General features: G+C 29.4%; 4 protein-coding genes across 4 annotated transcripts; all 4 read right to left on the bottom strand.

The window, feature by feature from the left end:
* Nucleotides 1–877: 877 nt before the first annotated feature.
* Nucleotides 878–3,502, bottom strand: LOC113562258. The gene is made up of 4 exons (XM_026971066.1): nt 3,455–3,502; nt 1,527–1,785; nt 1,259–1,395; nt 878–1,126 (listed from the first exon to the last, which is right to left on the bottom strand). The coding sequence occupies exons 1-4, from the start codon at nt 3,500–3,502 to the stop codon at nt 878–880; spliced, it is 693 nt and encodes a 230-aa protein (XP_026826867.1).
* A 318-nt stretch (nt 3,503–3,820) lies between these two features.
* LOC113562257 (putative odorant receptor 83c) lies at nt 3,821–5,762 on the bottom strand. The gene is made up of 4 exons (XM_026971065.1): nt 5,739–5,762; nt 5,454–5,573; nt 5,092–5,247; nt 3,821–4,214 (listed from the first exon to the last, which is right to left on the bottom strand). The coding sequence occupies exons 1-4, from the start codon at nt 5,760–5,762 to the stop codon at nt 4,161–4,163; spliced, it is 354 nt and encodes a 117-aa protein (XP_026826866.1). The 3' UTR covers nt 3,821–4,160.
* On the bottom strand, nt 4,098–17,371 carry LOC105276656. Its single transcript, XM_026971064.1, is given in 15 exon segments — nt 4,098–5,842; nt 6,210–9,295; nt 9,799–9,954; nt 10,098–10,217; nt 10,353–10,452; nt 10,835–11,306; nt 11,461–11,730; nt 11,998–12,076; nt 13,372–13,449; nt 13,759–13,914; nt 14,323–14,442; nt 14,762–14,861; nt 15,059–15,524; nt 15,716–15,985; nt 16,939–17,371. Coding segments are annotated over 14 exon segments (2,472 nt in total). The 5' UTR covers nt 16,970–17,371; the 3' UTR covers nt 4,098–5,842; nt 6,210–9,241.
* On the bottom strand, nt 5,999–7,001 carry LOC109610805. The gene is made up of 2 exons (XM_020030800.2): nt 6,807–7,001; nt 5,999–6,678 (listed from the first exon to the last, which is right to left on the bottom strand). Exons 1-2 carry the CDS (start codon nt 6,985–6,987, stop codon nt 6,191–6,193), a joined length of 669 nt encoding a protein of 222 aa, XP_019886359.1. The 5' UTR covers nt 6,988–7,001; the 3' UTR covers nt 5,999–6,190.
* Nucleotide 17,372: the final 1 nt, after the last annotated feature.

Raw genomic sequence — 17,372 nt, 5'->3', positions numbered from 1 at the left:
CCGTCGCACTTAATGAATAATATTTCAATGAAATAACATTCCAGGTAATTATGTTATAGCAAAACATATAACAGCTAAGTATGTCAATATCATAAATTGGTGTCATATGTACTTACATGTTAATAAAGTAAACTGTAAAACACTATATCAGATATATGATTATTGCTTACTTGAATAACTAAAATTTCTCCTAGTATACAATATAGACTCATGTGCCCGAATGTGTTGATAAAACCTAACAGGAACAAAAACAATCGTGCCATAGAAAGATTGCGACCTTGCGTTGTTATCTAGGCATTGAAAATAAGAAAGCAACATGTACACTCTATATATATATATATATACAGGTTAATAAGAAATTGAGAATTACGCTCGTATAATACATACATACATACATACATACATACATACATATATATATTATACAACACGAACTTAATGTTGATTCAATGTACTTGTTTAGAAAAGGAGAGAAAAAATACTTGCAGAAACAAATAAAAACCCATAGAGGGTAAAAAGCATACCAAAGTATACTAGCAATCCAAGTAACATCAAATTAAACATATCATCAATGATTATAATGGACCTATAAGAAAAATACAACAAAAATGACATCAGCAGATGCATTGTTTTTCTTATCTTACCAATGTTTCGTGTCACTAAATATGAGAAAATAGTATATGAAAATTTCTGAAAAGTTATGACACTTTTAGAGTTTTGTGATTACATAAAATCCGTATAATTAATATTAGTTTACTTAAAAGTTTATATATTTAGGGCATTTTACTCTCTTTTTATATTGATTGAAGCTATTAAAAAACATAATCTCTTTGTGATAAATTTTGTTATTGCTTTGTGAATAATTTTCGGTTTATTTTTATAAGACCTGCTGTTTATTATTCCCGATGTGACGGAAAATACACGACCTTAGAAGACGTATATGATCCTTCACGTTGGCCGACAAAGCATCCGGAAAATCGTTGAATTGACCCAAATTGCGAATACGTGCTTTGAGATTCTCAAGGTGACCACATACGTGGAAGATCAGCAGACTCATAAAAGTGTCCGTGCTGGTGTACATTATGCCGGCTAGTACCATACTAAAGCTTTGTAGAACAAAAGTTACCTCATAAAGTGGACTGTTATTTACATCGTACAAATAATATGTTTGTAGCGGGAATAGTTAGCCTGGGTCTGTCCTATTCGTCCTATATATCATTGAAATGCCACAAATGGGAAGAATTGAGGCAATTATTACAGATATTTCCACTATGCAGCAACCCAACAGCGTGAGAATACGTGCGATTTGCGCTTGCTTTATCATAACATTCCTCTCCTCCGACGTCTTTGGTCTCAACCAATCATCCTTGATCATATTCAATAGTGGTAAGACGTCTGAAAATAAAGATATCGTATTATACTACTCAATTCCGCGTTTATTCTTGAAAGTAAACCAGGAAGAGAAAAAAATGTGTACTTGATCATTTAATTTTTTATCTCATATTCATGATATACCTACGTATTACCATATCGTTTTTGCCAAATGTTGTGCAGTTTCATTACCGCCATCAGAAGCGGCAGGGTAATTTGTAAATTATCAATTGTCAACATTATATCATCACAACTCTTCAGCAAGGAATGTAGACTTGGAATAATGCATATCCATAATATTACGGTTAGTAAAATGATCACACGTATATCAGACATTAATTTATTCTGCTTAGTTTCATTATTCTTAGGCCAAACGCCGAACAATGTTAAACTGAGCCGATTTAATTCAATGGCCTATTCGTAATCTGTTTTATATAAGCGTTGTATTATGTATTATAAATATTATATTATTAAACTCAAGTTATTTCATTGCAAGCGTAATGTTTTATTTGGTTTTAACATTATTTCTATTATATCAATGAAAATATTATAAAGGTTCTTGAAATTTACTAAATTGTGTTAAATATTACTAAATAGAAGAATTTATAATTATATACAAGGAAATAAAGTGAGTGTAAAGAAGAGAGTTGGAAAAGCGCTACAAACTTATATGGATTTGGGTAGAAAAGAATGAACACCTTTATATGCTCAATGCTTTGATACGTCCATACTAGCGTCTGCGAATGCACTGATTTTCTTTCCTAACATCACGTTTAGAATGAGAGATCGTTGCATGTGACAAAAGAGCACTATTTACGGATGTATATCTCGTACGTTAATAATGCAACGCTTAGTTGAAAACATTACAAGAGAATAATGCTTATAGCCATCCACCCTACAATAGAAAAACTAATCACTCGAAAGCGAAGATACCGCGAAAAGTGTGTAGAGGTTGTTCATGTAGGGCCGCATTGCACTTCTGAAACGCTTTTAATCTTACACAATTGGATTTATCTTGGAAGACTAAACTAAAATATACCGTACATCTTAAATGTTAATATAAGAAGACTGTTTAATTGCTAGAAAATATAATTAAAGAAAAATACAATTATAAGAAGATTGATTAAGATATAAACAATTTAAGATTTCAAAATCTGCTCGTCAAACCTTAAATTTCGTGTTTGTTTTTTACGTTCAATAAATCTAAAAGAGAATTCAATTAATTTACTTATTTGTCTAAGAGAATATATAAAATTGGACTTTTATAAACTCGATCCTGTTGTGTCACTGTTATTGATCGGCTACTTTACTGAAACTACTAGTCGCATGTCACTTGTGCATAGAAGTTTCTGAAACTAAAAAGGGGTCTTGGAATTTTCACATGTTTTTGTTTCCCTTTCGTGTTTTATCGGTATTGTATCACTACGGCGAATAAATTTAATGTTTGTGGAGTTATACAAGTGCAGTTGCGTATGTTAAGTTGCACATATATGACGTATCAGTTGTCAGTGCTCATGTGCTATCCACAAAACAGTATGACATTAATCATTATATGTTAAATGAGAAATCTGTAAAGTTCGCCATAAAGATTTTTATTTTCATTGGTTTACTGGTGTCATTCGTGTTCTGCTTATTGTGTCTATATATGTGAATGATGTATCAAAACAAAAACAAATAATGTGCATGTTTACTTGAATAACCAGAATTTCATCTGTCATTCATGATGCAATACAGACACATGTATGGAAATGTACTGATGACGCTGATAGCTGATATGAGAGGAAATTAAGGAAAGACCATGCCTCTATATTATTATCTAAATAATTGAATGCGTATACTAATACTATCAGTTATTAGATGTATGCAAATGTTATAATCTTTTTTTCACCGCTGTGATATTATCATTAGAACTTCAAGTACAATTCTCGCTTTTTTATGCTTTTGAAAAGTTAGCATCGAAGTTTGTAAAATGTCATATGTCAATGATTTAACGAAAAACATAACTTCGGAAAACAGTAGCGAATGCGATCATCAATGAAAAGTTACATATGCTTATCAGGCTCAAATTCCGAATAGCCTCTACCTCCAACTTTGACGAGACTCGTAGCAATTGTAGAGCATCAAGAGACATGTCTATCCTGTAAAGGGTTTTTTGCGGAAACCAATAAAAGCGGTAAAATTACCATGAAAATGTGAAAATTCATATTTAGCAAATCATCTTGCACTTGTACTGGAAAACTTTTCCGCATGCAGTATATTAGCCGAACGCTATTTGGTGCCTTCGAATTATCATTTATACGAATCGATGCAATATTGTTTCACTAGATAATACTCTAGTGATGTGCAAAACAGTTGTTTTTCGTAAAGGAATTCGAAATTTACTTGCGAGATGGTAAAAAACAAAATTTTGGAACTGGTTCCATAAAAAACTTTGTAAAACTTTGGAATCTAATTTACAGTTTATATTTCTGTAGATGTTCTACATTAATTTCGTATATATCTGATGTTCAAAAATATATGGATTTATTTATTGTAAATTGAGGTAAAATATAAGATTATAAAACAAATATGTTATATTCTCAATGTAAAATTTCTGTTTGATATAATGAATTACTATTTTGTCTGCGGACAAGGAGAAGTCGCAAATTAAAATTATCAAAATGGCTTCGAGGTCTCTGCCTACACCACATCTATTCTTTCATTTAAATTCTATATCATTTATTTTACTATTTTATTATTAATACTATTTAATAATACGATAGCACATTTAGTTCCAGGAGATTTTTAATTTAAGTATGATGTGCCAAAAGAACTGATATGTAGCCGCCGGAAGTTCGTAATAACTGAAACATGATATATATATATATATATATATAGTTATACACAGAAAGAGTTTATATATACACACATATTGTATAACGTATATAATACGGAGTGATTAATTTAAGTATTATTACATTTACTATCTCCTGAATCGTTAAAGACATTGAGATACACTATACTAAATTACAATGGATGAAGGAACTACTAATTTGCTGAATTGCAAGTGTTGTAGAACTTTTATTGTTATTCGAGATTCCGATCCTCTCTTTGATTTTTTAAATAAACCTATATATTTTTACACATTATATCAGTTTGTTGGTACATAAATAAAACTTCGTGCACCGGCAGGTAGCACAGCATAGGGAAATGTTCGAACTTACCAACAATGTTTTAACGAGTAGGTATTTGTTCAAATTTACACAGATTTTATATCTTTGTACTAGCCTTACAATCAACTTTATGTATTGCAAATGTGGGTTCATTTAAAAGATTAAAGTGAAAATCAGAATCTTTGGAAATAAAATGTCTTCCAAGAATTGCAAATTAGTAGCCCCTTGAACTACTGAAGTTCAATGAAAACAACATCTGTAATAGTCCAGGAAGTAATAGATATTTTAACAGTTGAGTGAATCAGTGCATATCAATAGTTTAGATACTATTATCAAAATTGCTTTATCAACGATGTAGATTATGTTCAATAACTTTTCCATTTGTACTATTAATTGTAAAAACAATTAATTGCTGTATATTTAACAAAAATATTTCTTTTTGTAAAGATTTGTAAAATGCTATTGTATGCAGAAGAACTTCATTTCTATCATATAATAATTAAATATAAAAATAATTTTTTTCATTAATTATCCGCAAGTTATAATCAAAATTTATAATCAAACTTACGTTACATAACGTAGCTATTGTCATAGGGAAGAGTTTTCCTGCAGTAAGGTGCAGTGGTCTTCTAGTTTCCATTATTATGTTCAGAAAATTTTTCGCTTGTTTGGGCTTTAAATTGTACCATTCGTACTGGCAAACAGCATCGTAAATCCCGTCGCACTTGATGAATAATATTTCAATAAAATAACATACCAGGCAAACATATTAAAACATATATTAAGCAGGTAAATCTATCACATACGTGAATATTATAATTTGTATTATATATTAATATAATGTTAATAAATAATAATTTGTTGATAACTATTAACATGTTGATAAAGTAAACTGTAAACCAGCATAACATATATATTATTAGTGCTTACCTGAATAACTAAAAATTCTCCTAATATGCAGTAAACACACATATATCCGAAGATAATAAAGAAAGCTGACGTGGTGTAAGACAGTCGTGGAATAGAAAGATTGCTACCTTCTGTTATTATCTATAATAATAATAATTGAAAATAAGTAGGCTGAATTAACATTCATGATAAAATAAAAGTAAATATAATATAAAAGTATAATAAAAGTATAATAAGATACAACTATAATATAGGAAGGTAATCTTGATTTAATGTACTTGATTAGCAAGTTAGATAAAAAGATACTTGCAGAGACAAATAAGAATCCATATAGAGCAAAAAGTACGCTACAATAAACCAGCAATCCAAGTAACATCAAATTAAATGTATCATCAATAACTATAATAGACCTAGAAGAAAACAGCAAAAAGAAAATCAGTAGATATATTCTTTTATTTACTTTATCACTATTTTTTCGCACAGAAATGTAAGACAAGTAACATTCAATTTTATGAAAATGAAGAAAAATTCATGACACTTTTAAAATTTATACGATCACATAAAATCTACATAATTAACATTAAATTATGAAATAATATGTATATTTAAGATAACACAGATTTTATTTTTTTATCTATCTACACATATATTGACTGAAGCTATTAAAAAGCATATTGTCATTGTTACAAGTTTTGTTATTGTGTAACGAACAATATTCTGTTCATTTTTATAATGTCCGGTATTTATTATTCTCGAAGTTACGAAAAGTGCTGGCACCTGATGAGACGCGTGTGATCCTTCACACTAGTCGACAGAGCGTCCGCAAAATTGGTGCATTTATCCAAATTGCGGATACGTCCTTTGAGATTTTCGAGTTGACCACATACGTGGAAGACTAGCGAACACATGTAAGTATCCGTACTGCCGTATGTTGTGCCGGCTGCTATCAAACTAATGCTTTGTAGAACAAAAGTTACCTCGTAAAGTGGACTGTTATTTACATTATATAAATAATACGATTGCAGTGGCAATAATTTGTCCGTGTCCGTTTTGTTCTTTCTGTATCTTATTGAAATGTCAAAAATAGGAAGAAATAAAACGATGAAAGTAGTTAGTTGTATTACAAAATAACCGAAAATCGTGAGATTACGTGCAATTCGCGCTTGCTTTATCATAACGTTCCTTTCTTTCAATGGCTTTGGTCTTAGCCAATCAGCCTTGATCATATTCAATAGAGGTAAGACGTCTGTAAGTAGAGATCTCGTATTATACTATTCACTTCCGGGGTTATTCTTGAAAGTAAACCAGGAACAGAAAAAAATGTTTACTTGAACATTAAATTTTTTAATCTCTTATTCATGATAGAAGTATTACCATATTTTTTTTGCCAAATGATGAACAGCTTTATTATTGCTATCAGAAGCGGCAGGGTAGATTGTAAGTTATCGATTGTTGACATTATATCATCATAAATCTTCAGCAAGGAATGTAGACTTGGAATAAGACAGATCCAGATCATTAAGTTTAAGAAAATGATCACACGTATATCAAACATTAATTTATTCTGTTTAGTTTCATTATTCTTAGGCCAGACGCCGAATAATGTTAAACTGAACCGATTTAATTCAATGGCCCATTCGTAATCTGTTTTATATAAGCGTTTTATGTGTATTTTAAATATTATGTTATTAAACTCAAGTTACATATTTCATTGAAAGCGTAACTCTTTATTTGAACATTATTTCTGTTAAAGCAATGCATATATTATAAATGTTTTTGAAGTTTGCAAAATTGTGTAAAATGTTACTAAATAGAAGAATTTATAATTATATACAAGGAAATAAAGTGAAAAAAGAGAGGTGGAAAGCGCTACAAACTTATACGAATTTGGACAAGATAGCCACCTTTGTATGCTGAATGCTTTGAAACGTCCATACTGGCGTCTGCGAATGCACTGATACTTTAACATCACATGTAGAACGGTAGATCGTTGGAGATCACAAAAGAGCACTTTTTACAGATGTATATCTCGTACATTAATTATGCAACGCCTAGTTCAAAACATTATAAGAGGGTAATGCTTATAGCCATCCACCGTACAATAATAAAACTAATCACTCGAAAGCGAAAATGCCGCGAAAAGTGTGTAGAGGTTGTTCATGTAGGGCCGCATTGCATTTCTGAAACGCTTTTAATCTTACACAATTGGATTTATCTTGGAAGACTAAACTAAAATATACCGTACATCTTAAATGTTAATATAAGAAGACTGTTTAATTGCTAGAAAATATAATTAAAGAAAGATACAATTATTAAAAAATTTATGATTTCAATAAATCTAATCGGTAAACCTTTCGTGTTAGTTTTTTACGTTCAACCAATCTTAAAGAGATTTTAATTAAGAATTTAATTAAGTTTCTTATTTGGTCAATAGAATATATAAAATTGAACTTTTCTAAACCCGATCCTGTTGCTGTTATTGATCCGCTACTTTACTGAAACTACCAGTCTCATGTCACTTGTACATAAAGGAAGTTCTTCAAAGTAGAAAAAGAATTTTAAAAATTTCATGCCCTTTTTTGTTTCCCTTTCGTGTTTCATCAGTGATGTGCAACTACGGCAAATAAATTTAACGTTCGTAGAGTTATACATATGCAGTCGCGTAAACGTATGCTACGCTACACATACATGACGTAGCAATTGTCAACTCGTATTTAGTCTTCACAAGATAGTGTGCGATAATATTTTGACGACATTATTGCACAAAGATGAATTCCCCAAGTATTCCTAATGACACATTTGTGATAGTACATCGCAATAAGTATTACTCTTGGCTATGGCAGAATGAAACCTTTTCGTTTCTTCTGTTAGCACATATATATAGTAAACGGGTAAAAGTTTGTAATATTTGAGATACTGAGATGTATAATATGTATAATGTTTAATGTGTCAGTAGTCAATGCATTAAGTGCATTACATATACAACGTTTTATACCGTTTTGTCTTATTTGATTGACGATTTTATTTATTAGTACTCAACTTGGTATTAACGAGTTTTAAACTATTTAAATTTAAAAAATATCATTTTTTGTTACACTAGTAGCGTAAAAATGGTAAGAGATATGGAAAAGAGATAGCGCGCGCGCAGGAAAAGAAATATATTAAGAAATCAAATTAATTTTTTATATGAAAATATTTTATAAACATCAAATAAACTATGACAAGGTTTACATGTCAGACATCAAGCATAGAGATTCAAAGACATTTCTATTACAAGCTAAGTTTCTAATCTAGTAACGTAATCTAATAATTTTAAATAAACATTAATTTCAAAATAACTGTACAAGTACACATTTTGAAACTTTAAACTGATTATTATTTTAATGATGAATTACATTTCAGTTAAAATTATACATACAAGAAGTGTATAAATAATATAAAATAATATAAAAAATTTTTGGTTTTGTGTGCGAATAATAATTCGCTATTAGAAAAAATAAACAAAAGATATATAAATTTTTATCCTAATTAAGTCATTTGGCTTATTAGTGATAATATTTACGATATAAGTGACTTAATGATAAATATATGACTCCTACGTAAAGAAGAAGAATATCAATGTTATGTATTAGAAGATGTTACAAGAAAATTATTACATATAATGAGTGTATAATGTGCACAGATTCCCTCAAGTGAAGATAATATTTATAATACATATATATGCAAAAAATAATTATACAAATGTATAAATTGTCACATCTGTTTCAAAATTAGATATAGATGGATATCGATTTATAGATTTTAGGTTTTTATTCCCGATGCGCCAGTAAAACCGATATATAACCACCTGATGTTTTCAACAACTGAAACAAATATAATCCTTCAAAAAACGTTGAACAAGTTATAGAACAAATGACACTATTGTATCACACTTTTCATCGCATGATTAATTATGAAAATACATAATCAAATAATAATGTCACTTTTATATTTGACAATTATAATAAAAACATACGTACTAAAATTATATATCATAAATCATTATTTTAAATACATTAAATGATTTTTATTATAATCATTTTAGTCTGTTTCTAAATCAAATCAATGTGACTGATATGATTAAATTCCAAAAATATTAATTTAATATTAATGTACTATTATTATAATGATACAGCTTATTACGGAAAGTTACTTAAAATATTAATACTAACAAATATTTATTTCTATTTATTATACAATACTTTCCATGAATTTCAAAATTAGATAGATAAACCTTTATAATTTTTTCAGTTTTTTTACGGATTTGTCTATGGGAGGGTTTCATCAACAGTTGTTTAACAGTTGCTATGTTACGTCATAATCTTACGTTACAAAACATTGCCATAGTCATTGGAAACAATTTTCCGGCAGTAAGGTACAATGGCTTGTTGGCACGAATCATTATCATTAATAGGTTTCTCGCTTTCTTCGATTCCAACGTGTACCAGTTGTACTCATATGCGGCCTCATAAACTGCTTCGCACTTGACAAAGTGATAGCGCATTACGAAATGAATTACGTGTAAATCAATAAACTTTATCGAGTGTGATACACATTTTGATTATTATTTTAATTCACATTTGTATTTATGGTGAGATAATTCAATTATGGAAGATGCATACTTACTTGTGCAAGTAAAATTTCACCTACAATACAGTAGAGGCACATATGTGTAAATGTATTGAGAGATATTATCACGATAAAAGTTAAACGTGTAACAGAAAACTCGCGACCTTGGCTAAACATCTGAACGAATGAGCAAATACAAGTATAGGCACATTTATTAAATAATCCGTAGAAAATATTCCGATAAATATAAAGGAAATTGCTGCGTTTGCATGTGAACAACTACACAGAGTTAAATTCTTGATGAATACTTACAGTACCAAATATAAAACCATAAAAAGCAAATAATATGCCAAAATAAAGGAGTGCTCCTAGCAGCATTATAGTAAACACATTATCAATGATATTAATACATCTGCAAAACAATTATCACGAAATTATCAATAGCAAATAATATTACTTATTCGATTTTATTTGTTACTTTTATGAATGCGCAAAAGAATTGTATAATTCTTCGTTTCACCATATGTTAATGTTTAATTGTATAATCTAGGCAACAATAAAAAAGAAGCCTCTTTTAATAATTTTTCTACGTGATAACAACAGTTAAAGATATGTTCATTTAGGCCACCGTAAATTGTTGCTACAAGTTCTAAAAATTGAAACGAAATAAATAAAAAAGAAAAAAACTGTATGAAAAAACATTTTAGAAATTTTGCAATCCTTTACTTTATGTAAGATAAAAAGAATTAAAAGTGTCATTTGATGTTGATTTGATGATATGAGATATGCATAACCTGATAAGACGCATGTGATCCCGAACGTTGTATGATAGAGCAAGTCTGAAATCATAAAACTTATCGAGATTGATCACACGCTCCTTGAGATTTTGCAGCTGACCACACACGTGAAAAACCAACACGCCCAAGAAACTGTCCGTGCTGGTGTATATACCACCGGCCAGCGATAAGGAAATACACTGGAGAACGTAAGTAATTTCGAAAAACGGACTCTTGTCTTTATCATAGACGTAGTACGTTTGTAACGGCAAATATTTGTTGTTCGGGTCCGTTCTGTTTGTCCTATATCTCATTGAAATTCCAAAAAGGGGGAGAAGAAAAGCTAAGGTGACAGACATGAGCATCATGAAGTAACCATATATCGTGAGCATACGTGCGATTCGAGCTTGCTTTATCATAGCGTTCCTCTCTTTCGATGTCTTTAGTTTTAGCCAATCGTCTTTAATTATATTCAATAGAGGTAGAATGTCTGAAATGAGTAGATCGTAAATTATACAGGCATTACTAAATTTCGCGTTTATTCTTGGAAATAGAACAGCAAAAGAAAAAAAATTTTTCTTTAGTTATTTAATCTTTTAATGTCATAATCATGATATATCATTTTTAGTTGTATTTAACATTACCATATTTTTTTTGCCAAAGAATGGACAATTTTAGTAGCGCCATCAGAAGAGGCAAAGTGTATTGCAAATTATCGATTGTCGACATTATGTCGTCGTAAATCTTGAGCAATGAATGTAAAGTTGGAATAAGGCAAGTCCAGGTCATTATGTTTAATATAATGATCACACGTATGTCCGACATTAATGTTTTCTGCTTATCTTCATTGTTTTGTGGCCAAACGCCGAATAATGTTAAACTGAGCCGATTTAATTCAATGGCCCATTCGTAGTCTGCTTTTATATAAATACTCTTATGTATGAAAAAGAATTTTTTTAAATCAAGTTATTTTATCCACAACGTGAAACTCTTTAATATGTCTTGAATTTCCGTTCTTTCCGTTAAAATAATGAAAATATTGTGAATGTTGTTAACAGTCACTGAATTTTATGAAGTTATTAAATAGAAATAATTTAGAATCACAAAGAAAATTAAATTGAGTATAAAGAACATGGGAAACCGCAAACTTAAACATGTCTTAATTAAAAAAAAATGAGCACCTTTGTATGCTGAATATTTCGTAACATCCATACTGGCGTCTGTGAGAGGACTGAGTTCCCTTTTCCTTACATCAGGATGCTAGGTCATCACATCACAAGAGATCATAAATTGAAGCATAATGTCGCTATTTAGGGGCGTACACGTCGTATTAATAATGCAACAGCTAGTCAAGAACATTTCAGAAGGGTGATGTTTATAGCCGTTTACTGTACAATTAAAAAACTAGTTGCTTGAAAATGATGAAATGTCGCAAAAAACCTTTTGTGAAGCTTTTATATGTAGGGCCGCACCACACATCCAAGAATCTTTTAATATTACACAATTGGATTTATCTTGTATCACTAAATTGAAATGTTCTGTTTTAATTGTGTTATTATAATAAAACAACTTATTTGCTAGAAGATATAATCGAATAAAAAAAGAAGAAATTAAATTAAATTACTTAACGTTCAATAGATATAAATTTGAACTTTTCTTAAAACCGATCCTGTTATGTCGCTGTTATTGATCCGCTACTTTATTGAAACTAGTAGTTACAGAAAAGCATGGAAATTTTTTAAACTGGAAAAGAACTTTGGAATTTCCACATCTGTGTTCGTTTCCCCTTCGTGTTTCACTAGAGCTGCACAAGTGCAGCAAAACAGTTTGCAGTTTGTAATGTTACACATGTGAAGTTAACGTACTCTAAGCTATACACATATGATGTATCAATTAACGGTTCATACTAGCTATTTTCGAGTTAGGGCGCGACTTTGAGGGGCGACACTATTGCATGAAGATGAAAATCCTAAGGATTACTAATGACACACTTGTGACAATATAGTTCAGTAAGTTCACTTTTGCGTATGACAGAATTAAACCTTTCAAATTTTTATATTAACATATAGAAGTATAGTATATGGTTAACAATTTATAATAATTATTAAAAGATGTATTCGTAATAACACTTTAATATTTAAAAATATTCAATACATTAAGTATATTAAATATATGAAGTTTTATGTCGATTTCTAATGTCTTATATTATTGACGACTTTGTTTATCGGTGCTCAGTTTCGTATTAATGAGCTGAAAGAATAATTTGCAAAAATTATTTTTTTTCTCATTAAACGAATAGCGTAAAAATGATAAGAAAGATAGAAAAATGTAAAGTAAAAATATGAGTTTATTTATTTATTGTGTTTATAATGTGAATCAAATTAGTGTTATCAAATTTGCGATAAATGTGATTTACATGTGATTTAAAAGTGTATTACAAAAAGTATTAGTTTCTATCTAAATAGCTATTTTTATATCTATTATTATCAGTGATTAAAAATAATAATAGATTTTCTAAGCGAAAATATTCTAATATTGTAAATAATATTAAGTATTACTATTTTTGTAATTTTTTGTTTTTATTCACGATGCGCCAACAAGAATGATATGTAACCTCCTGACGTCTTTAACATCTAAAATATTTAATGTATTTATGAAAAACGGGAGAGAGATATGATTATATTATTATAATTAATAGTATAACTATACACATCTTGTTTTCTTTTGTTACATAATCAAATTTATGTAATAAATAGTTTTAGAATCAATAATTTCATGTACTCTAAGTCTGGCCTTTCATCGTTGCAATTATAAATTGTATATTGGTTTTGAATTCTTATATTAATTAATATATAAAACAGAATAGAACGCGAAAGGAAAAAATGCACTTGTCAAATATTCTGTATTACTTTTAGTAACTGCTTTAAAATAGCAAATCTTACGTTACAAAACGTCGACATTGTCATAGGAAAAAGTTTTCCTGCAGTAAGGTATAGTGGTCTATTAGCGTGGACCATTATTATCAATAAACTTTGTACTTGTTTCGGCTGCAATTCGTACCATTTATATTCGCATGCAGCTTTATAAAACTCATTGCACTTGATGAACAACAGCATAAAATGTATCGTATTAAAATGTATATTATGTAAATTTATGTTAGATAAGTAATAAATTGCTTTTATTATTTAAATTAGTTGCCATATAAAATACTTATGAAAGTATATTTAAATCATATACATTATAGGTATATTTTCGTCATGCAATACTTTTTGGCAAGAAATTGAAGTAGTATTATACTTATTCCAGGCAATGCGATTGTAGTGTGAACTGAAGCAATTATTATTGAAAATAGAAATTTAAGATTAAACATTGCATGTGTTAAGTAAGAAATATCTAAAACTATCGTGAACATTTTCAATTTTGTGACTATCGGTTAATTTGTATTTTGCTCATTACATATATATATATGAATGATTGATGATCAGAAAAAGTAATGTCATGCTTACTTGAATAACCAGAATTTCACCTATGATGCAATAAAGGCAGGTATGTGCGAATGTACTGGTGAAGGCTAAGACGATGAAAGCAAGTCGAGGGAAGGAAAGACCATATCTCTGCACTATTATCTAAATAATTCAATATATATTAGAGCGAATGAATAAACAAATATATACACCTACTGATGCTAAATAATAGGTACTAATAATATTATTTAGTTAAAGTCTAGGTGACTTTATGAAAAACTTTTTGAAGCTTTGAAATTTGATTTCAATTAATCTTTTTTTATACGTTCCAAAATAATATTCAGATTTCCTGTAAATTGAGATGAAATAGGTAATAGAACAAACACGTAATATTCTCAATGTGAGATTTCTATGGCTTGTAATATTTTATCTGCGGACAAGGAGAAATCACGCAAATTAAAATGATTAAGAATACACGTACAGTTACGAATAAAAATCCATACAGAGCAAAGAGAAGGCCAAAGTAAATCATTAATCCAAGTAGCATTATAGTAAATGTATCGTCAATAATTTTTATGGATCTGCAAAAGAATTATTTCAAATCATATTATAATTTGAAATTAAGTTTTTTAAATCTAACTTTATATGAATAGTAGATAAATAAAGTGTTTTGCAACGTTACTATAAAATTGTGACAAAACTTATTTAATGTTTAAATTAAATTTAAATTAATACACAAGTTTGTTTATATTTTTAATAATATATACATATACGAAACTTGATAAGACGTCTATGGTCGTGTACATTGTATGACAGGCTGTTCTTAAAGTCATCCTGGTCAAGAAGCAGGAATCGCTTTCTGAGGTTCTCTAATTGACCGCACACATGGAGAACAAGTAGTCCCAAAAAATTGTCCGTACTGCTATATACAGTAGCGGCTAACATTAAACTGATACCTTGTATGAAGTATGTTATCTCATAAATCGGGCTATTATTAATGTCATAGATGTAATACGATTGAAGCGGCATCAGTTTGCCCGGGTCGGTTATATTTGTCATATGCCTCAACGAAATACCAAAAAACGGTAAAACTACAGCGAAGATAAACGAGCCAAACATTACGACGTATCCGCAAATCGTGATTATACGCGCAATTCGCGCGCGTCTTATCATGATATTTCTTTCATCTTCCGTCTTAAATTTTAGCCAGTCTTCTTTAACCATTTTCAAAACTGGTGCGATTTCTGTGAAACGTAAATAGGATAATGTTATATGATAAAAGAGATATTTCTCATGTTATACGCCAGCAAATAAGAAATTATGTAGCCGTTAACATTTGTCAAGAGAACATCTATATACTGTAATTTAATAATAATAAGTTTTCTTATTTAAAATTATGTAATTGTAAAAATATAAAATGTATGCATATTTTTACCTTCTTTTTTTTGCCACATAATAAAAAGCTTTAATATTGACATGACAAGTGGCAGTGTATATTGCAAATTATCAATCGTAGACATGAAATCACCCCAAATTCTGATAAGCGAATGTATTGTGGGAATAACGCTGCTGCAGATTATTATTATTAGTATAAAAATTACTCGTATATCCAACATTAAACTCCTTTGTTTAATGTCATTATTATCTGGCCAAATGCCGAACACTTGGAGGCAAATTCGATTCAACACGACTGCCCATTCATAATCTGTTCTTTCATTAATACAAGTTAGACTTAATTTTTTTATAAATGTAATAATTTACCTTATTTAAATGTAAATAACAGATGAATTTATATATTTTTTACTTATATGATATGATATGATGATAATATGATATAGTATTTTTGGATGTATAGAACGATATGCATACATGAAATATCTTTTTCATAGGATCAGAAACTAAAATCTTAAAATTATGCATATTATATCTATACTCTATAACTATACATATATACACTACTATTGGGTTATAACACAAGTTCGATTAGCGCCGTCCTTTAGAATTATACATGCTCTGAGATACACACACACATGTATACATATATGTACAAAAAAATTTATTCAACTACTATATGTGCTGTCTTGTTCTACTAATATTTACTATCTTTATGGTAGTTTCATGATTCCATCTTTTCAGAGAGAGAGAGAAAAACTTTGTCATCTTTTTTTCATTAAAACAAATTAAACAACATTACGAACTCTTGTTACAACTCAATATATCAAACTATATAAATACACACACACGCGCGCGCGTACGCAAGGAGTGAGTAAAACATGTATTAAACGTATTTTATTAAATTTTATGTATAAAAATCTTTCATGAGAATCAAATATAACAAAGCTTATACTTTATACATTAAACATTTAGATATTACAGAAATTTATATTATAAGCTAAGTTAACGCAAGACAATTATTTTAATTGAATTCATTAATTTCAAAATAATGGCTTTAGTAAAAAAATATAATACAATTTGAAGTAATTACTTTGTTATATCGACAATTTAGTTATATTATATTTAAAAGTATATACATATAAAAGAAGTATGTAACTATTATGAAAATTCCTTTTATTTTTGTGTGTAATTGACAGTTCGCTATTAGCGAAAAAAAAAATAAATTTGTTTCTTATGTTGTAGATGCTCGGAAAAATCAATCACCTAAGTAATTCGAATGCTTCGAGATGTCCATGTCACCGATTGCGGTAAGAAATTGGCCTTTTTCTGGTCTAATATCCTTTTATATATCGTCTATATCCTTTCCTCTCTTTTATAGTACCTGTTTGCATTGTTAAACTTGGTAAACTTGATGCTGTTTTATGGTAATTTATACTTTAATAATGCAAACAATGAGGCAGTATCCGACACTTGCGATCCGGTACTTCAGTTTTCCTTGCCGCTATAGGAAAACTTGTTCACGAATAGAAGTACAAAGTATCAATGTCGTTAATGCAGGGTCGTATGTATTTTACAGAAAAATGACAAATTTGGAAATGTTTGTGGCAGCAAAATCGAGGATTCGAATAATCCATTTATTCTCACGGCGGAACGCAACATTCAATGCTTAATGACACAAAGAAACATAAGTTAATACA

Source organism: Ooceraea biroi, chromosome 7 (assembly GCF_003672135.1).
Source record: "Ooceraea biroi isolate clonal line C1 chromosome 7, Obir_v5.4, whole genome shotgun sequence".
Lineage (NCBI taxonomy): Eukaryota > Metazoa > Arthropoda > Insecta > Hymenoptera > Formicidae > Ooceraea > Ooceraea biroi.
This window is presented reverse-complemented; position numbering and strand designations above follow the sequence as displayed.